Source organism: Lissotriton helveticus, chromosome 1_1, assembly GCF_964261635.1.
Source record: "Lissotriton helveticus chromosome 1_1, aLisHel1.1, whole genome shotgun sequence".
NCBI lineage: Eukaryota > Metazoa > Chordata > Amphibia > Caudata > Salamandridae > Lissotriton > Lissotriton helveticus.
The window spans coordinates 2,133,822,114-2,133,843,870 of NC_136057.1; the positions used below are offsets into that span (position 1 = coordinate 2,133,822,114).

General features: G+C 44.1%; 1 protein-coding gene across 2 annotated transcripts in view; it reads right to left on the bottom strand.

Moving 5' to 3' along the window:
- Nucleotides 1-1,166: 1,166 nt before the first annotated feature.
- Nucleotides 1,167-21,757, bottom strand: part of TGFBR3 (transforming growth factor beta receptor 3) — a 344,310-nt gene continuing 323,719 nt past the window's right edge. For both annotated transcript variants that reach the window (XM_078646301.1, XM_078646305.1), the window contains exon 16: nucleotides 1,167-2,154. In XM_078646301.1, coding sequence (XP_078502427.1) covers nucleotides 2,036-2,154 — 119 coding nt within the window. In that variant the 3' untranslated portion in view covers nucleotides 1,167-2,035. The remainder of the gene's footprint in view (nucleotides 2,155-21,757) is intronic.

Below are 21,757 nucleotides of genomic sequence, written 5' to 3' on the forward strand. Positions count from 1 at the left end.
AGATGCAATCATTTTGTAGGGACATCTAGATGCTACAGTGTGATCTCAAATGCAGCAAACACTGCGTTAAAGTGTATGCGCAGGCCTAAATGAGGGTCTGTTCTACGTCTAGGTCATATTTACTGAGTTCTCTTAGCCAAATAAATGGAGGTGGATTGTTCAGCTGTGACCCTCTACTACGCCCTCATAACGCTATATCATTACCATATGACTAGTCAATGATGTCACTAACTATGGGCAGGCTTAAAGTGCTCATTAGACCACATTAACCACTGTCACTCACAACTTGGAAATGCATTCTGACATATTTGCAATTAATTTTTAAAGCAAAATAGCGGCATTTGAATAACTTCATTTTGAAGAAGAATTTCTTTCAAAGCTATGTGCTAATTCACTTTACAGACTTTTACAACACATCCCAGCCCAACTCTCAAGGAAGTAGCCTTTAGTAACATTCACACTATGGAATTTGGAGCATATTATTTTTCTAATAGACATCATTTGTAGCTGACTTCGCGCTGTGTCCAACATTCAGCATTCTGTTCTTCATCACTTTTTTTTTAATGTGATAACACCCAGCAGAGAGCAAGGTATGCGCTAAACTACACATTGCACATAAAGATCCCGAACCAAATTTGAGTAAATATTGCCTGCATATAAAATAGCAGGTACTCTAGCACATCACAGGCAATTACTATGTGACCTTTACACCGGTGCATAACAATTTAGCAAAGTCATTTTCCACCATTTTTGCTGCTTGGATAAAGCACTATGGCGCAAACTGGTTTTGATCCAGCCCACATTACACATCTGAATTAACAAATGGATAAAGGATGTTTTTCACTATTTTGCTAAGTTTGTGGAAGGGAAAGGAATAAACCACCTTTGCTTCGAAGGTACTCTGCATCTAAATACATAACAGGTTGCCCATGGTAGACAAAAAATGGCGCAAATATATTTTATGCTACTTTTGCCAATCAAGTTACAAAAACATGTCAAACATATTTTGCTCAAATTTCGATTTGAAAGATAGAAATATTTTATAGACAAAATATGTTTACTCCATTTTTTTATCAGATGGGCGTGCAAACTTAGAGCAAAATCTTTATTTCCCTAGCATAGAATGATTTATGAAGTACAGACTGGAGTAAAATCTTTTTTGCAAATTTTTCTGTAATAAAAATGTAAAAACTGGTGTAAAATAAATTTTGCGCACTTTTGTAAAGAGATGCAAAGGCTACATAATGCAGCCAGGGATTAGTAGAAGGCGAGGTGACACGCCCCTTGATACCTTTAAGGAAACAGTGTCCTACACCGAAAAGGTCAAGGTGTATCTTATTTTATACAACTTATGCCAAGCAGTGTCCAGATAAATTTAAACTGTGGACAGTTTGGTCCATTGCACAGATAGCTGAAGCTTTGATATAGAAGAGCTGTAACATATTTCTCATATAGTACACAACATTAGATAAACAGGTAGCATCCATTTTGAAATATAAGAAGATACACAAACAGTGCGCAAGAAGGAACACAAACACACGTGTCTGCTTTGTAGTGGCTAAATGTACTTGAATAACAAGTCGTCGTGAGCTTTCCGCTTTGTCCTCGACACCAACAGTGTCACCAAAAGGGACATGGTATGAAGTCTTGATGCGTTCCATTCCAAGCGTTAGTCAATTCCACTCTTCACAAAAGCTCAAACCAACGTCAACACTGTTATTTCTGTACAATCAAAGCAGCATTTTTAAACTGGCTTACATTTCACATTGTGAACCAGGAACCTTGTTAGCAGGCCGGAGAGCTGCATAATTAGTAGTTTTGTTGTTTTGTCACATGTAACGGATACATGCGGCAGGGCGGTCCACGGACGGATTCAATCCAGAAAAAAATCAGGCAACATTTTCTTACTGAGATCAATTCACCTCTTTTCAAAGGAACCAGATGAGTCCATCTGCCTTCAAAAGGCAGATGTCAGCAAAGAGTGAGACTGTGCCCCACACTCCTCCACGGCGAATCCACCTCCCGCTCCCCTGGGTTAGGCGTTACTGCTGCTGGAACAAGGGGTGCTCTGTGTGCTGCCGATGCTGTGCGCAGCACTGCTGTTTTCAGAGGCCGGTGGGGACGTAGGCACTTGCTGTCTTCCTGCTGTCTCTCCTGTGAAAAGCAAAACACCAATGTTAACTTGGAGGAAAAAAAGTTTTTTGTATAATGTATTTACTTCCTGGCTGCTGATTGGAAGTGGCATAGACATTTCCCTGAAGCTTCATCAACAAAGTCAATTTAAAAAAATGTTGTTTGCATGCGTTCGCAGTAAATTAATTTTACCGCAAATGGTGTATTTCATCCAATTTTACAGTGCACAAAATGGTAGATTGGCACAATTTCTGGAATTTTGCGTAAGAAGTGTAATGCGAAAGTCACAAAATTCTGACTTATGCCAGCTTAAATAAAACTTCACCCAGGACTAGTGTACAGAATGCATGCCGTTTTGAAAATGTCTGGATGCTGATTGCACCTTTCACCAGAAAATAAGCAATAAGCAATAAAAACTATAATTATTGAAGAAGATGTTAAAGAGAGAAATTACTTTAGGAAGCTGGCTCTTTATATAGTGTACCATGAAGAAGTACACTGTGCAGAGTGTCCAGCGGGTCCGCAATTGGTTTACAGAGGCTAAAGTAGATAATACGAACGCTCTCTTTTGTGGTAGTGTGGGTGAGCAGTTAGGCTTATCAGAGGGTAGTGCTAAACATTTGTTGTACTCACAGAGGCAATAAATAAAACACATACTCAAAGAATAAATCAATGACCAATTTAGAAAATTAACACTTCTTTTTATATATATATTTCGTTTCAAGGTAAGTGCAGTTTTGATAAAAAATATTCACAGCTAAGTAAACGTTCAAACCTGTGCACTTTTACGAACAATGCAATCCTATGGGAGGAAAAGTCAGATGCATAAAGGTAGGTACAGTCAGTTTCAGGAGTTCACTTTCTGGAATTGGAGTAGTAGTGGGCCAAGGCTCAAAGTATTACCAGCAGTTTTTAGAAAACTGTCAGTATTCTACCAGGAGCAGGGAGCTGGTGAGGCTGGTAGCTGGCATGCTAGGGAGAATGGGGCAATCTGAAAAAAGGCTGCAAGGGGGACTAGCGGGCAAGTACGAGAAGTGTGGCTCAGGGGTTAGAGGCAGCAGACCCGGAAGCTGAGATCGGTCCTGGACCAGGGTTCAATTCCCCGCCTCGGCGGGGTCTTGGGCTAAAAAATTCCACGGACTCGATAATTCTCGCCCCGGTGCCTCCTCGACTCCCGGGTTCACACTCTGCGACTCTGGGCAATAGCTTGCTTAATCTCCACAACGGCCCCTCGCGGCGGGATGCCTGACTTTCACCTTGTGGATACCCTGCTATCTCACAGGGGAATACCAGGAAGGGTTCCCTAAGCAAGCGCCGGGAAACCCACTGCGGGTAGCTGTGCGCTATATAAGCTCAACTACATTTACAGAAAAGGGGGTGGTGATGAACAGAGTGCCTGAATTAAGCAGACCACTCTTACCCAGTCCAAAGATCAGGGCTTGATCCATCACCATTTTTTAGCTCACTGCACCATCCCAGCTCAGAACTTGGCTATATGCAAATTAGTCTGTTCCTGTCCCAGTGCATGATGGGAACAGGGCAAACCAAACTACCAAGCCAATTCTTGTACTGGGAAGGAAACAAGCTTCCGGAGACCGGTTTCTGCCATTTCAGGCGTCGTCGGCCCGGCTTGCTTGAATCCTGATGGTGCAATGAGCAAGGGACTCACATCTGAGTATACCCTTCCACGCTTTTTGGTCTGCCCTGTTCCCATGATGCACTGGGCCAGGGACAGACTAATTTGCATATAGCCAGGTTCTGAGCTGGGATGGGGCAGTGAGCTAAATAACGGTGATGGATCAAGCCCTGATCTTTGGACTGGGTAAGAGTGGTCTGCTTAATTCAGACACTCTGTTCATCACCACCCCCTTTTCTGAATCGTTTTTGGCCACTATAGGTGTGGCAGGGTATACTCAGACATGAGTCCCTTGCTCACTGCTCCATCAGGATTCAAGCAAGCCGGGCCGACGAGGCTGGAATGCCAGAAACCGGTCCCCGGTAGCTTGTATCCTTTCTGGTGAAGAATTGGCTTGGTAGTTTGATCTGCCCTGTTCCCATGATGCACTGGGCCAGGGACAGACTAATTTGCATATAGCCAGGTTCTGAGCTGGGATGGGGCAGTGAGCTAAATAACGGTGATGGATCAAGCCCTGATCTTTAGACTGGGTAAGAGTGGTCTGCTTAATTCAGACACTCTGTTCATCACCACCCCCTTTTCTGAATCGTTTTTGGCCACTATAGGTGTGGCAGGGTATACTCAGACATGAGTCCCTTGCTCACTGCTCCATCAGGATTCAAGCAAGCCGGGCCGACGAGGCTGAAATGCCAGAAACCGGTCCCCGGTAGCTTGTATCCTTTCTGGTGAAGAATTGAATAGGTAGTTTGGTCTGCCCTGTTCCCATGATGCACTGGGCCAGGGACAGACTAATTTGCATATAGCCAGGTTCTGAGCTGGGATGGGGCAGTGAGCTAAATAACGGTGATGGATCAAGCCCTGATCTTTGGACTGGGTAAGAGTGGTCTGCTTAATTCAGACACTCTGTTCATCACCACCCCCTTTTCTGAATCGTTTTTGGCCACTATAGGTGTGGCAGGGTATACTCAGACATGAGTCCCTTGCTCACTGCTCCATCAGGATTCAAGCAAGCCGGGCCGACGAGGCTGAAATGCCAGAAACCGGTCCCCGGTAGCTTGTATCCTTTCTGGTGAAGAATTGAATAGGTAGTTTGGTCTGCCCTGTTCCCATGATGCACTGGGCCAGGGACAGACTAATTTGCATATAGCCAGGTTCTGAGCTGGGATGGGGCAGAGAGCTAAATAACGGTGATGGATCAAGCCCTGATCTTTGGACTGGGTAAGAGTGGTCTGCTTAATTCAGACACTCTGTTCATCACCACCCCCTTTTCTGAATCGTTTTTGGCCACTATAGGTGTGGCAGGGTATACTCAGACATGAGTCCCTTGCTCACTGCTCCATCAGGATTCAAGCAAGCCGGGCCGACGAGGCTGAAATGCCAGAAACCGGTCCCCGGTAGCTTGTATCCTTTCTGGTGAAGAATTGGCTTGGTAGTTTGGTCTGCCCTGTTCCCATGATGCACTGGGCCAGGGACAGACTTATTTGCATATAGCCAGGTTCTGAGCTGGGATGGGGCAGTGAGCTAAATAACCGTGATGGATCAAGCCCTGATCTTTGGACTGGGTAAGAGTGGTCTGCTTAATTCAGACACTCTGTTCATCACCACCCCCTTTTCTGAATCATTTTTGGCCACTATAGGTGTGGCAGGGTATACTCAGACATGAGTCCCTTGCTCACTGCTCCATCAGGATTCAAGCAAGCCGGGCCGACGAGGCTGAAATGCCAGAAACCGGTCCCCGGTAGCTTGTATCCTTTCTGGTGAAGAATTGGCTTGGTAGTTTGGTCTGCCCTGTTCCCATGATGCACTGGACCAGGGACAGACTCATTTGCATATAGCCAGGTTCTGAGCTGGGATGGGGCAGTGAGCTAAATAACGGTGATGGATCAAGCCTTGATCTTTGGACTGGGTAAGAGTGGTCTGCTTAATTCAGACACTCTGTTCATCACCACCCCCTTTTCTGAATCGTTTTTGGCCACTATAGGTGTGGCAGGGTATACTCAGACATGAGTCCCTTGCTCACTGCTCCATCAGGATTCAAGCAAGCCGGGCCGACGAGGCTGAAATGCCAGAAACCGGTCCCCGGTAGCTTGTATCCTTTCTGGTGAAGAATTGAATAGGTAGTTTGGTCTGCCCTGTTCCCATGATGCACTGGGCCAGGGACAGACTAATTTGCATATAGCCAGGTTCTGAGCTGGGATGGGGCAGTGAGCTAAATAACGGTGATGGATCAAGCCCTGATCTTTGGACTGGGTAAGAGTGGTCTGCTTAATTCAGACACTCTGTTCATCACCACCCCCTTTTCTGAATCGTTTTTGGCCACTATAGGTGTGGCAGGGTATACTCAGACATGAGTCCCTTGCTCACTGCTCCATCAGGATTCAAGCAAGCCGGGCCGACGAGGCTGAAATGCCAGAAACCGGTCCCCGGTAGCTTGTATCCTTTCTGGTGAAGAATTGAATAGGTAGTTTGGTCTGCCCTGTTCCCATGATGCACTGGGCCAGGGACAGACTAATTTGCATATAGCCAGGTTCTGAGCTGGGATGGGGCAGTGAGCTAAATAACGGTGATGGATCAAGCCCTGATCTTTGGACTGGGTAAGAGTGGTCTGCTTAATTCAGACACTCTGTTCATCACCACCCCCTTTTCTGAATCGTTTTTGGCCACTATAGGTGTGGCAGGGTATACTCAGACATGAGTCCCTTGCTCACTGCTCCATCAGGATTCAAGCAAGCCGGGCCGACGAGGCTGAAATGCCAGAAACCGGTCCCCGGTAGCTTGTATCCTTTCTGGTGAAGAATTGAATAGGTAGTTTGGTCTGCCCTGTTCCCATGATGCACTGGGCCAGGGACAGACTAATTTGCATATAGCCAGGTTCTGAGCTGGGATGGGGCAGTGAGCTAAATAACGGTGATGGATCAAGCCCTGATCTTTGGACTGGGTAAGAGTGGTCTGCTTAATTCAGACACTCTGTTCATCACCACCCCCTTTTCTGAATCGTTTTTGGCCACTATAGGTGTGGCAGGGTATACTCAGACATGAGTCCCTTGCTCACTGCTCCATCAGGATTCAAGCAAGCCGGGCCGACGAGGCTGAAATGCCAGAAACCGGTCCCCGGTAGCTTGTATCCTTTCTGGTGAAGAATTGAATAGGTAGTTTGGTCTGCCCTGTTCCCATGATGCACTGGGCCAGGGACAGACTAATTTGCATATAGCCAGGTTCTGAGCTGGGATGGGGCAGAGAGCTAAATAACGGTGATGGATCAAGCCCTGATCTTTGGACTGGGTAAGAGTGGTCTGCTTAATTCAGACACTCTGTTCATCACCACCCCCTTTTCTGAATCGTTTTTGGCCACTATAGGTGTGGCAGGGTATACTCAGACATGAGTCCCTTGCTCACTGCTCCATCAGGATTCAAGCAAGCCGGGCCGACGAGGCTGAAATGCAAGAAACCGGTTCCCGGTAGCTTGTATCCTTTCTGGTGAAGAATTGGCTTGGTAGTTTGGTCTGCCCTGTTCCCATGATGCACTGGGCCAGGGACAGACTAATTTGCATATAGCCAGGTTCTGAGCTGGGATGGGGCAGTGAGCTAAATACCGGTGATGGATCAAGCCCTGATCTTTGGACTGGGTAAGAGTGGTCTGCTTAATTCAGACACTCTGTTCATCACCACCCCCTTTTCTGAATCGTTTTTGGCCACTATAGGTAAGCAGGGTATACTCAGACATGAGTCCCTTGCTCACTGCTCCATCAGGATTCAAGCAAGCCGGGCCGACGAGGCTGAAATGCCAGAAACCGGTCCCCGGTAGCTTGTATCCTTTCTGGTGAAGAATTGGCTTGGTAGTTTGGTCTGCCCTGTTCCCATGATGCACTGGACCAGGGACAGACTAATTTGCATATAGCCAGGTTCTGAGCTGGGATGGGGCAGTGAGCTAAATAACGGTGATGGATCAAGCCCTGATCTTTGGACTGGGTAAGAGTGGTCTGTTTAATTCAGACACTCTGTTCATCACCACCCCCTTTTCTGAATCGTTTTTGGCCACTATAGGTGTGGCAGGGTATACTCAGACATGAGTCCCTTGCTCACTGCTCCATCAGGATTCAAGCAAGCCGGGCCGACGAGGCTGAAATGCCAGAAACCGGTCCCCGGTAGCTTGTATCCTTTATGTTGAAGAATTGGCTTGGTAGTTTGGTCTGCCCTGTTCCCATGATGCACTGGGCCAGGGACAGACTTATTTGCATATAGCCAGGTTCTGAGCTGGGATGGGGCAGTGAGCTAAATAACGGTGATGGATCAAGCCCTGATCTTTGGACTGGGTAAGAGTGGTCTGCTTAATTCAGACACTCTGTTCATCACCACCCCCTTTTCTGAATCGTTTTTGGCCACTATAGGTGAGCAGGGTATACTCAGACATGAGTCCCTTGCTCACTGCTCCATCAGGATTCAAGTAAGCCGGGCCGACGAGGCTGAAATGCCAGAAACCGGTCCCCGGTAGCTTGTATCCTTTCTGGTGAAGAATTGGCTTGGTAGTTTGGTCTGCCCTGTTCCCATGATGCACTGGGCCAGGGACAGACTAATTTGCATATAGCCAGGTTCTGAGCTGGGATGGGGCAGTGAGCTAAATAACGGTGATGGATCAAGCCCTGATCTTTGGACTGGGTAAGAGTGGTCTGCTTAATTCAGACACTCTGTTCATCACCACCCCCTTTTCTGAATCGTTTTTGGCCACTATAGGTGTGGCAGGGTATACTCAGACATGAGTCCCTTGCTCACTGCTCCATCAGGATTCAAGCAAGCCGGGCCGACAAGGCTGAAATGCCAGAAACCGGTCCCCGGTAGCTTGTATCCTTTCTGGTGAAGAATTGGCTTGGTAGTTTGGTCTGCCCTGTTCCCATGATGCACAGGGCCAGGGACAGACTAATTTGCATATAGCCAGGTTCTGAGCTGGGATGGGGCAGTGAGCTAAATAACGGTGATGGATCAAGCCCTGATCTTTGGACTGGGTAAGAGTGGTCTGCTTAATTCAGACACTCTGTTCATCACCAACCCCTTTTCTGAATCGTTTTTGGCCACTATAGGTGTGGCAGGGTATACTCAGACATGAGTCCCTTGCTCACTGCTCCATCAGGATTCAAGCAAGCCGGGCCGACGAGGCTGAAATGCCAGAAACCGGTCCCCGGTAGCTTGTATCCTTTCTGGTGAAGAATTGGCTTGGTAGTTTGGTCTGCCCTGTTCCCATGATGCACTGGGCCAGGGACAGACTAATTTGCATATAGCCAGGTTCTGAGCTGGGATGGGGCAGTGAGCTAAATAACGGTGATGGATCAAGCCCTGATCTTTGGACTGGGTAAGAGTGGTCTGCTTAATTCAGACACTCTGTTCATCACCACCCCCTTTTCTGAATCGTTTTTGGCCACTATAGGTGTGGCAGGGTATACTCAGACATGAGTCCCTTGCTCACTGCTCCATCAGGATTCAAGCAAGCCGGGTCGACAAGGCTGAAATGCCAGAAACCGGTCCCCGGTAGCTTGTATCCTTTCTGGTGAAGAATTGGCTTGGTAGTTTGGTCTGCCCTGTTCCCATGATGCACTGGGCCAGGGACAGACTAATTTGCATATAGCCAGGTTCTGAGCTGGGATGGGACAGTGAGCTAAATAACGGTGATGGATCAAGCCCTGATCTTTGGACTGGGTAAGAGTGGTCTGCTTAATTCAGACACTCTGTTCATCACCACCCCCTTTTCTGAATCAACTACATTTACATACACATACATTTACGAGGGTTCCCAAAAGGTCGCAAGGGGTATTGGAGCAAAGAGGGACAGCCGTCTTGCAAGCAGAGAGGTTTGCCGGCTGGGCTTGATGAGCAAAGACACACCTTGCGTTCATGGACAAATAGCTGGCAGGGGCATAATCTAAGCAGCTGCGCCACTCTAGAAGTGGGTCTCAGTGATGCTGACATCCCTCGAGCAGTATGGTCTTGGTGCAGTGAGAATGCGGACTGGACTCTCGCTGTTGGTGTTTGGTGCAGGGCGTCCGGTACCTCGGGGGTGCTGCACGGCTTCGGTTGGTCCTGGTGGCTTCACACTCAATGGGGAGACAGATCTGACCTTCCAGAGCACGAGTACCTTCTCCTGGTCGTCTGAAGTGTCAGACGTGGAGCAGCAAGGCAGAGGACCGGACTCTGATTGTCAGGGCCTGCGGACTGGAGGGGAGTAGCTCCTCTACTCCAAGAGAGACTGTCAGTGATTTTTTAAGTGCTGGCAGGCTACCCAAGGCTTTAGTAGTTCTTCAGCTCACTGAACAAGTCACTCTGTCTCAATTGTCGAGAGAGGGCTGAGGGCATCAGGGTTTCACGCCAAAGTCCAGTTCTGCTGCAGTTCTCGCCAGGCTGTGGTCAACAGTATTGGTTCAGCACCCATCAATATAACATGCAAGTGATTTTTCTTTTCAGTAGAGTTCAGCAAAATAAAAACACTTTGAATGGTGTAACACAGATTCTACGATTTCTTTTTACAACACGCCAATTGGATATGTTTATTTTATGATGTTTTATTCTTCATCTTCACAGTCAGTAAAAACACGTAGCCAACGCATTTCGTCCTCTCTGACATCTTCAGGGCTTTCAATATGATTTTTCCATTCTGACTACCCGGTATCTGTTACTGATTCTCCTCTTTTGACTCATATTGTTTGAACCTCCAAATTGAAGTATGTCTGCATAGAAAGAGGAAAAATTAGGAGAAATAATTTTGATGCATTCCCAGGCCTACTACTAACTGTATATCTGGGAATGTGCCAAAATCAATGGGTGGATGCGTGGGAACACCCACACCCACCCACCTGGAACACCTCGCTGCCACAGAGTAAAGCGAAGCAATGATTTGGGCTGCCTTGTGTTACTCTACATTTACCAAGCCATGCAGAGAAAAGCAAGGTACAAGCCCACCGAAACGCGCGTCGACCTGGCGTGGAATCCCACATAACATTCTGTGGCTGTTACTCAGTCAGAGCTTTTCTCTGTCAAGCCTTATGTACAGAAAGAGTAGTTAGTTGATAAATGAATTGTATGCAAGTGTTTGTATGAATGACTGGTGAGTGTGATTCAGGTGTGGGTATCAGGGTAGTTTTATAATTCTTGTGTATAAAAATTTTGGAGAAAAAAAGTGTCTAGATAATGAATCATGTTTTTATAATTGTCTAAATTGTTTAAGAAGAGTACAATGAATTTGTAAGAAAAGAAATGCTATAAAAAAAGTATCCATTTTTTTTTTGATATACATATATTTATTAAAAAAAGAAATAAAATGTGATAAATATAAATCTAAAAAAACGTGTTGTGAGCATATCTTGAAGGACATGTAATATTGATGTGAACTAGGTCACATTGTACAAAATATGTGAGCCACAAGGGAAATCTCTCTTTTTTTATGTGTTTATATTTCCCCCTCTTTTCCCTGGATCCAAGTAAATTAAGAGGGGGTCCCCGTTTTCATACTAGAGCAAAGCAAGGTGGCCTTGTGTGGCTTGATAAATCTCACTTAGGTTTTCCGTTACCCTTGCGAGGTGCAAGAGAGACGCAAAATCTTGATAAATATGCCTCTAAAAACGTTCTCAAATTGTACTTTTTGGTCTTGATTCTCTTTAATACTTGATATGAATGTTGTCTTTTTAACTGTCTGCCTAGCTTGTACACAGTCTATGAAAAGTGGGGCACTTTCGCACACTGGTTACCTCTAGACCTTATTAATGCCAGTTAGCTAATGGACATGCATTGCAAAACATTTGTAAAACCCTAGGAGTGATAACTATGTGAGCGTGCGTGCCATTAAGGGAGGGAGCAAGTTCGAATCACCCCCCTCACCCCCCCAAAATTGATAGCGGTAAAAGGGAAGTGGTTTCTCTAAGAGTAAAAATATTGTCCACATGGCCCAAAATATTGCACAAATATTAAGCATAATCCTATAAGCAATAGTACTCAATCTAAATTGGACCTGTAGAAATTTCTCTACATAGTTACAAGTGCAAATTCTCAAAAGGTTTCCAGAAGTACGCTTGGAAGGCATTGCCTAGAGTGTGCTTCCAGAACTAACTTGGGAAACTGCTAAGAATTGCAGAAAATCGGAAATCTGCGCCATTGTGAAATCATCAACCAGTGCGTGCAAATTTCCAAAATTTTCTATGGAGTGGGCCATTCTATTTGATGTGTATGAATGAATGCCCACAGTATGCGCATACGGTTCACACTTCTGAGCCTGAATTTACATGTTCATAGCTTTGTTAATCTTGCACATGTTCCTCTAGTAAGAGTTTTGACTTTCTCAAGTGAAGTAAACCTCACGAATCAGCCCCATAGATTACGCAAAATACCATGCCACTTCTAAAGATATGAGATCACTGCTCCATCAATACTGCATACAATCATACTGAGGAATATCAATATTCTGTTGTAATTTATCTTGGGCTTTGGAAATTGAAATGATTGAGGACTACATGCGAGTGGAGGCTTCAGTAGCAGAACAAGTGGATGACACAGTTGAAAAAACGTTCTTCTTTTAAATGATCAATGTACTAAGTGTAAATATTGGCAGTCTAGACGCCTACGTTGTGCCCATTAGGAAATCAACAAAGGACACACTCATTTACATAAAAGAATGACATTGCTTAAGCCTTTTGCTTCTGGTACTACCTTAGATTGGATTTGGAAGACTGTTACACTAGTAGATAAAATAGTATCAACATTCATCCAGTCTCTGCGATTCAAGCAAAAATCTTCTTTCATGGAAATGTCTGAACAAAATGTTCGCATTGGCTAAACACCTAAAGAATTCAGTCTACGAAAAACTACTCATCGATAGGTATGGTCACCATATGACAACTCATTTCAAGCCTATTAGCTATTTAGTGTCACTTGTGGAAGTACATAGGGGAGGCAGACTTCTGATATCGAATTGAAAAACTGTGTTTTTTCCGCAGGTTTCAGGAATGCAGTCCAGGATGGGGGATTGATAATCTGGACAGAGATTTCAAACCATACGTTCACTTCTGTTTAACGAAAGTGCTTCACCATATTCCCATGATTAGTCATAACTGGTCACAAGGAAAGATGTACAGTGCAGTCATCACACATGTTCTTATGATGTTTGGTCAGTAAATACTCCCTGGGCCTCACTTTTGTTTACCCCCACATGAATTCTAATGATCTCAGTTTTAATCTTTCAAATTTTTGGGGACATGTGGAATTAGTCATGAATCTGCTCTTTGTAAGGTTACACAACCTTTCAAATATGGTTACCCTGGTTATGATCTCCTACCCATATTCTGTTAGTAATATTAAAATGCATTGGGACAAAGCAGGTACCACACAAGTAACATAGCCTATAACTTCATTGTGTACAAGGTATTCTGGGACAAGAGGCAGTAGCGGGCTAGGACTGAGGTACACTGGATTAGCTGTTCATGATGGTAAAGAGTGAGAATCAATGCCCATGGGTTAGTTTCAATACAGTAACTGCAGAGGGTCACTGCAGTAGACATGTGGGCAAACATGGATGCTGCTATAATTTCTTCCATTTGAAGCTCAACAAAGGAAATGTGAAATTCTCCCTCCCCTAGATTTATAGGTGCGATGCTGAAAATATATTTGTTTGAATGGTGTTCTGAAGTAAGGTGGGGTTGCAGGACAGCACTGAGATGTACTAAACAGAGGCAACTGTGTGGTTATCAGCACAGGGATAGAAATGGTGCTGTAGTAAAGACTCAAGTGAATTAGCTCAACTATCTATGTGTTTCAGTAATGGAATGCCAGGGGCCTTGGTTAGGTTGGCCAGCCGCTTGTTCTGCACAAAGTCTCTGATAGGAGATGTTATTTTTCTCTACGTTTTAAAGCAGGGAGGAAATGCAGATGATCTGCAATTGCTGATCCAAAATTCTGCAAATTAGATATACCTGGGTGTATGTATCACTAAGAAAATTATTTTTACTTTATTGGAACAGTGCGTAGGACAACTGAAGCTCTATTCTGTATCTTGTACCTAGTGCATCATGTAGAAAATGTGTTTTCTGTATGTCAGTTTATAAATTGTCTTAGTATTATGTTAGGCATCCATGTTTTCTACATTTTGCAATATATACAAGTATTCAACTTATAATAAAACATTATGATGTGATAACTGAGGCATAGTCTCAGGTATCAGAAAGCAAACTATAAGAACTATTTCCAGATGATTTTGATAGACAAGCATAGTTTCAGAGATGTAAGAAGAACAGATTTGAGGGGCTTCCAGAAGTAACCAATGAGTGCAGGAAAGAAACAACAAAAGTGTACCAGTTTCGGGATTGTTGCATAGACCTTTAATGTATGATGTGTGAACTGAAGAAGTGTAATGCAGCCATAGGTGTCTAGCAAATTCATAGCAAAGAGAAGGGCACCATTTAGTGGGCCCAAGAATATTTGCTTGTCCAAAGGAAGCAGAGGTCTATTAAAAGAGTGAGAACCTCCGAATTAAGTACAACAATTGTGAACCTTTGGGTAATATTGGTGGTTTTGTCTAAGGCAGTGAAGGAAAGGATACAGGAAATGGCATATTATTCCTTGGTGATCCTGAAGACAACCCAAACATTGGTAATAAAGATTAACAAATGGTACAATATAAAAATGCACTTTCTTCCTGAGGATTTGAGGTCTTCTGCGATCAAAGAAACATAAATGATTTATTTACCAAGTAAAATGATCTTTAGACAAAAGCCAGCTTTAAAAAAAAAGAAAATTGTATTCTTTTAATTAACATTCATCGATGTATGACATACAATGCAGAAGAATCAGGTACAATACAGTCAGTGAAAGCAGTAACGGGTAATTTTCTATGCCAGAGCGCAATGGGTACAAATTATGGGGTAGGGTGGGTCTTCTGGGTCAATGTTAAGTGGGGGAGTAGCAGATATGTCCTCGATAGGAGTCCCATACCTTGGACCACTTTTTGGGGTAGCCACGGGCTGTATAAACTGTCTTTCCAGGCTTCTACTTTGGGTGTCTGTGCCGCTCCCAACAGCCTTGCTATATTCCGTTTCGCCAGCATAAGCCCTAGTGTGGCCCATTGCATGTGATGACTATTCAAATTAGTGGGCTCCCAAATTTTCGGAGGCATCTTGGTGCATATGGGTATATGACAATTGTGAGCACTTCGCTTAACACCTTGCGGATCCTGCGCCAGTATGATTGTATGTACTCACATTTCCAGATTATGTGTAGAAATGTTCCTTCCTGACCACACTGTCTCCTGCAGTCTCCTCTTTCGGCTCTACCCATGCGGACCAGACTAGGCCCTGTGATGTATACTCTGTGGAGAATTTTAAATTGAACTAGCCGGAGTCCGGCCAAGATTGCTACTACTCTTGGTGAGGCACTGCATCCTGCCAGTCTTTGCCGTCTAGCTCAAGGCCATCCCTCATCCATTTCTCACGTAGTGGCAAGTGGGTCTGTTATATTGTTGATCAGCTTTTTATAGGTCAGTGAAATGTTTTTTTCGGGTAGGTGTCTGTCTAACAATCTATCTTCTAGTGGAGAGGGTTCTGGAGGGGAGGAGCCCGTCAGGAAGTGGTATTTTAGTGCATGACAAATTAAAGTGTACCTAAAACGTTCTGAGTCAGCCAACTCGTATTGCTGCTACAAAGAGGTAAATGCATTTACTTCGCCCTTCTCCCACATGTTTTTGATCCGTGAGATTCAGATGAGGTCCCACTTATTGAATCCCTTCCATTTCTATAGGCCACCCAGTTGTTCGGAGTCACACAAGGGGGTTGCCAGAGTGAGTTTTTGATCCCAGACCATAGTTTTGTTAACTGCGTGCCAAATTTGGACCGAGTGGTCAGTTGGTCCAGTCAAAGGGTGTTGTTTGGGTTTGGAATATAGTGCCCTATTATAATTCCCTCCCGGTAGAGTCCATCTATCCATGGCATATCTGGGATCATCCGGTCAACCATAGGTGGCCTGATTAATGGCTGCAAGGTGTGCAGCCCAGTAGTATTGCCTGATATCCGGGAGGCTAATCCCCCGTCATACCAGTTGAGTGTGAGTTTGGTCAAAGCGACGCAAGGTTTCCCTTCCCACAACAGGTCTCTCTGCAGGCTCTCAACCTCTCTAAAGTACTCAGCAGGGACAGAGTCAAGGGTGTTCTGTAATGTGTACAAGAAGGGGGGCAGCGACATCATCTTGAAAAGGGCCACTTTTCCCAGTAATGAGAACGGGAGGGTTTTCCAGCTGGCTATGTCACATTTAAGCCTTTGAGTGGTGGGAGAAGGTTTTGAGTAAAGCGAAGTTTGGGATCTAATGTAATATAAATACCCAGATACTTGAAACCCACCGTATTAATCTGGATTGGGCAACCAACTGGCAGGGTGGGGGGGGGGTTCCCAGTGAGGATATATAGGAGGGATTTATTCCAGTTGATGGAGAATCTAGACTATCTACCAAATTGCCATGATGTCCAATACACATACGAATGACTTCCTCGGGGAGCCTAGGTATTTAAGGATGTCATCAGCATAAAGAGAGATGCGGTCCTCCCATTCATGGAAGCTGGCTTCTTTTGTCTCCCACTAGGCTTAGATAATTTGGACAGAGCCAGAAAGACAAGTTAATTATTTTGTCTAGTTCTTGGGAGCTGCATTGGGGAAAAATCGAAGGCTCTGTAGGGGAGGCAGGTTTACACTTGCGCTAGATGAAATCCACAGCAAGGTATAACCAACCACGAGGACCATTTAATGCAAAGCTGCATTGTGTTAGATCTCGGGTAACAGGTTGGAACAATTTCAATAGTCATGGTGATGTTGCTAGAATGCTTAATCCATGGTCTTAGCACTGTCATTGGTAAAGTTACCTGATAGATACAGGAAAGATAATGGCGTGTCTTGCTCATGCACTGTGAAAAAGCCAGCTAGTTTTCTATTGGTTTATGCTCAACAAAAAGATTCAATATTGTGTCTTAAAGCTGCCAAGGTTAAGTACAAGCAAACCTACTGACAGTGAACATGGCACGGGAACACTGGAGTTGTGTTGATTCCCTTATTGTCTTTCATCAACATGTCCTTGTAAATTGAACAAAGGATATCTCTTAGATGAAAAAGATTTACAGGATCATGGGGCAGAAACAGAAAAAAGATAATAGAGGTTTCCATAAGATACAGCATTTTCTGCTATGCCACAACGCCCACAAGCAATCACTGGGGAAGCGGGGAAGCCAGACAAAAGGAGTTAGCCAGAAACATATTGAAACACAGTGCAGCTAATATTCACTAGGCAAGGGCACGCTTCCACACTGTTGGCATAGATGTATAACAAATGCAATGTCACAGTAAAACAACTCCTATGCCAAGATCTATGTTACTAGTTGAGAACCCTACGGAGTGTCATTTGGAGTTTTTGACAGTGAAGCCTGTGTTGAGTTCTTAGAAAAAAAGAATGCAACCAACACAGTAAATATTTAAATATTTTTTTCTTGTCTCAGCTACACTTTGGGCAGCACTTACACAGCCCACAAAAAGGTGCTTGCTTGATCTAGCGCCCTCACTTCTTGTATTTGGTAAAATAGAACTGTGTAAGTACAAAAGATATGAAAGGCACATAACTTTTACCTTTGAAAAACAATTATGGTAAATCTGCTGCCAAAGCCCGAAGCTTCTGACCTTCAACAGCTAAAGTGATTGGAACTATAAAGCCAAACTTCCAAGACAATATATTTAAATCAAACAGTCATGGCTTTAGCAAGAGGCTCAACAGAATGCAGCACTGTGCTATTAAATATGGATATATAAGGAGGTGGACTGGATGTACAAGTATTACAGTTTGCAAACTCGTCTGTAAAAGGTCGAAAAACGTAACCTGGTACTTAGATTCTACATCATCATCATTTTTAAAGCACTTGTTTTCACTGAAAAGACCACTACAATTTTTGCACTTATAGAAATTAGAAATGTAAATGTGGAGGATTAGACACATCATTCATGGAAAAATCAACGAGAACACTTGAATTCTGTTCACATGATGCAATTGCTGCATACTCAGGATCACATTAGAGTACGGGAATATTCAGGATTACAAGTTTTGTAGAAGCGATGAACTTCCCATTGATTTGACTTCACGTTTTGCAGAGAAAACCTACCGAGATGTGTGCGGAGCAAAGTGACTTAAATGAGGGAACATAATGTGGGATTCTGTGTATAAACACAGATTCAATATTGTGTAATAAGACTGCACTTAGGGCCAGATGTAGGAAGGCAAATACTGGTCGGTAACTTACCGACCGGTATTTGGAGTTTGGGATGTAGGGGCATGTTAAAATACAGATTCGGTAATTTTACCGAATCGGTAAAATACCGAATCGGTATAATTACCGAATCTGTATTTTGACATGTAGGTAGCACTGTAATCAGTTACAGGGGTTTAAGAATTCTTAATTTACCACCAACTACAAGTTGGTGGTAAATTATGAAAACCCTTTAAAAAGCATTTCTATTGCTTTTTAAACAGTGCCATGTTGCAGACATACATGCCCTAAGGGCATGTATGTCTGCAACATGTGCTCCCATGCACAATTGAGGGGTGCAACAGGGTGTCACTCCTATGGGCCTCCAGACCTATAGGAATGAATGGCAATTACCGAATCGGTAAATACCGATTCGGTAATTACCGAATCATACCGATTCGGTAATTAAATCGGTAAAATTACCTACATCCCGATTGCCAGTTCTTAAATACCGAATCGGTATGATTCGGTATTTAAGATTCGGTAATCTGGGATTACCTACATCTGGCCCTTAGTGATTACAATATCCCATGTTATTAACACATATGTGGCTGTATTATACATACGGCACACTTACCCAGTTTGCACCGCTGCACACCTTTAAGAGGTGCGCCATGTGCAAACGGGAAAAGTGAACCCTATCATGAAGAATGACCTGCCCTCAGAAAAGCCGCAAACATATGATGCCACGGGGGTTGCAAACAGCTGACAGTGCTCCATCTTTTTGTGGTGCACTTCCAATGTGCTTCCTAAAGACATTTTTGCCAAACGTGATTCCCTCATTTGCATGGGGCAAGCACCCCCATGTAAATGAGGGAATGCCCTCTCACAATAGCTCTGTTGCTACATGTGCCAGCGCTTTCAGTATTACAGAAGAGCCGCACAAGCATCTGCAGCGCCTTGTGCAATAACAAAGTGCCCCGGAGGTGCACAAAGCGAGCACACATGCCTGTTGCACCCCCGGACACTTTCTGTAATATGGGCCCTGGAGTTTCCAGAAATTGGTATGCTCCTTTATGCTTTGTTCCCATTGTAAGTACAATTACTATCAACCAATAATGTTTAGGCTCTGATACTTGCTGTGAGAAAGTGTGGCCAAATAGTCCTCTTGAGGAAAGACCACAGGGATCTTCCTTGCAACATCAGGAACATTTGTTTATTAAGTATACTAGCCAATCACTAGTCGAGCACAAGAGATTCAACATTATTTATGTAGGAGTTGCATTGTCCTTACGCTACGCAATGGAACGCAAGAGCAACGCAACCTCATATTTGACTTGTCAAGCCACACAAGGCCAGCTTGAATGGCTTGATAATCCAGAGTAACACAACGTATCGTAAATCGCTGTGCTGCATTACTCTGCCCCAAGGGGGTATTCCATGGATGGAGCATGGGTGTTCCCACACATTCACCCATGAATTTTGGCACATTCCCCGATTTACCATCAGTGGTAAACCTGGGACTGTGTCAAAATGCTACACCTCCCCAGGTGAAGCATAACAAGGAGAAATATCTTTTTTTTGCCTCATTACGAGATTAATTTTGTGCAGGAAGGTTCCCCTTCCTGCAGAATACCAATCCTGCTTACAACGCAGGTGCAAGGCAGCCAAAAGGCACCAGCACAAGGAATGAACAGGAATGCTTTGTATTATGCTAAATACGAGCATCCTGCCCTTTTACGAAGAAGGAAAGTGGCTTGCTGCGCTGTGCTGTGTTGCGTGAAACCTTAATAAATGAGGCCCTCAAAAACTAACTTCCTCCCCAATACACCACCACCAGAGATAAGAACATGCGACATGCATGAACTGCATGAACTGTTTGCACATTTGAGTAGTGAGGCACAAGAATCTGCACCTGAGACTGCTCATACCTCTTCCATAACTGCTTGAGGGTTAACCATATCAAGGGTCACCTGGGTGGGATATAGCCTGAGGGAATCAGCAGGCGTAGCGCCACAAGGGAGAATCGTCACCAGAAGTACTTAGTTCTGTTGTGGGTGTTTCTAACAAGACAAGCACTGGGTGGAAAATGAAGTTATTGTGTCTATTGCTTGAATGTTGACTCATAAGCTTGTGCCCCCCACGCTAACTCCCTGAGAAATCTGTGACTGCGAACCCTCACTCCTCTGCGAGTCAAGCGTACTTGGTCAAGTTTGCTAGTCATAGTAAAACGAACTCCTGCACACCAGTGACAACCAGTCCCAACCATCGCAGTTGGAGCCCAGTAGCCCCATCTGCCCGGTGTCCCATGAACGAAGATGTTTAGATCCTGTATGTAGGAGAGATGGGCTGATAACTAGCTGCAATAGAGGAGTTAAGTTCAGAGATTGTTCATGCTACAAATAACTGTTGCTTCTTTAAAGGCAGTGGGGTTTTTATTTAAAGTCTTGCAGCCTTGACCAAATGAAAATGGAAGCCACAGAGATGGATGTGGCAGCTCATTCAACCACTTCTTCTTGCCCCAAGGACAATGTAAAATAAGATCAAAACAATAGAACTCAGGCTGTGAAGTGATGAAGAAATGGTGATGGTCCCCCACTTCAGTTCTAGTATGGTGCATAATGTTCAGCAAATGGGTGAGGAACCCAGAGAAAGGGTGGGGGTCTAAGCATTTCAAAGAACATGCACCGATGTCCTTATTACAAACAGAATCAACATTTTTCTGGTACTTTTTAAACATACCACTAGTCACAAGAAGAGGGCAGAGAATAGAACTGAGGACCAGCAGCTGGATTCAGAGGACCAGCATCGCAATGGAGTCATCACCACTGCCAAAAAAGAAAACCTTAAAAACCTATCTGATGACAAAAAAGAAACAGCACCCAGGGTTCCAAGGTCCCTTCCATTTGTAAACGTCGAGAGTACGATATTGCTTTTATTAAAAACGATTTTCCGTTGTGTTGATTGTTGGCGGAATAATGTTACAGGCAGGGATCAGTAGGGAAAACTCAATGAACCATCAAATATTTTTTTGAATTATGAAAAGTAAGTAAAAAGTAGGATGCATTCATATTATGAAGAGTTAGGGGAATGTTTGGAAAATAAACAGACCTGTAGCACATGTTTCATTTAGAGAGGCGATGGGGGAAATTTCAGGCCGCAAAATTGCAAAGAACAAAAAACACACACACACAATGGAGTGATTTAATACAAGCCCGAAAAAGGACCTGAGGGTGATCAAAGACAAGATGATAAAGAGAAGCAGATGATGTTACCACTAAACAAGGCACTCGAAGGGTAACCATTTTCCATTTCAAAAATCTTTATTTCGATCACGGATCATAAAAGATACAACACAGACAAACATTTTAAAAACTTATTAAACATTAAGTGATCGGTAAAAAGTCATTGAATATTAATAGCATTCGGGAAAATCGCTGGAGGAGTCCACTATACCAGTCTTTTCAGCATGCGAGTTCGAGTGACCCATAATGCAGTTAAAAATTTTGACAATGCAAAAACTACATGAGGAGAAAGATCAGATTTTAAAACTCTATACGCAGTATGAAAAGATCTAAACCCTAGGTTCCTGAGCATAGGGACTAGCCAATATTTTCTACTTCGGTCATAGCCCCTACAGAAGAAGATTGCGTGGATGTCATCCTCTATCGGGCAGGCGCACATCGGGCACGATGGTGTCGTAGGACACGCTGTCCAAGACGCTGTGTACGAGGCCAGAGGCAGACATC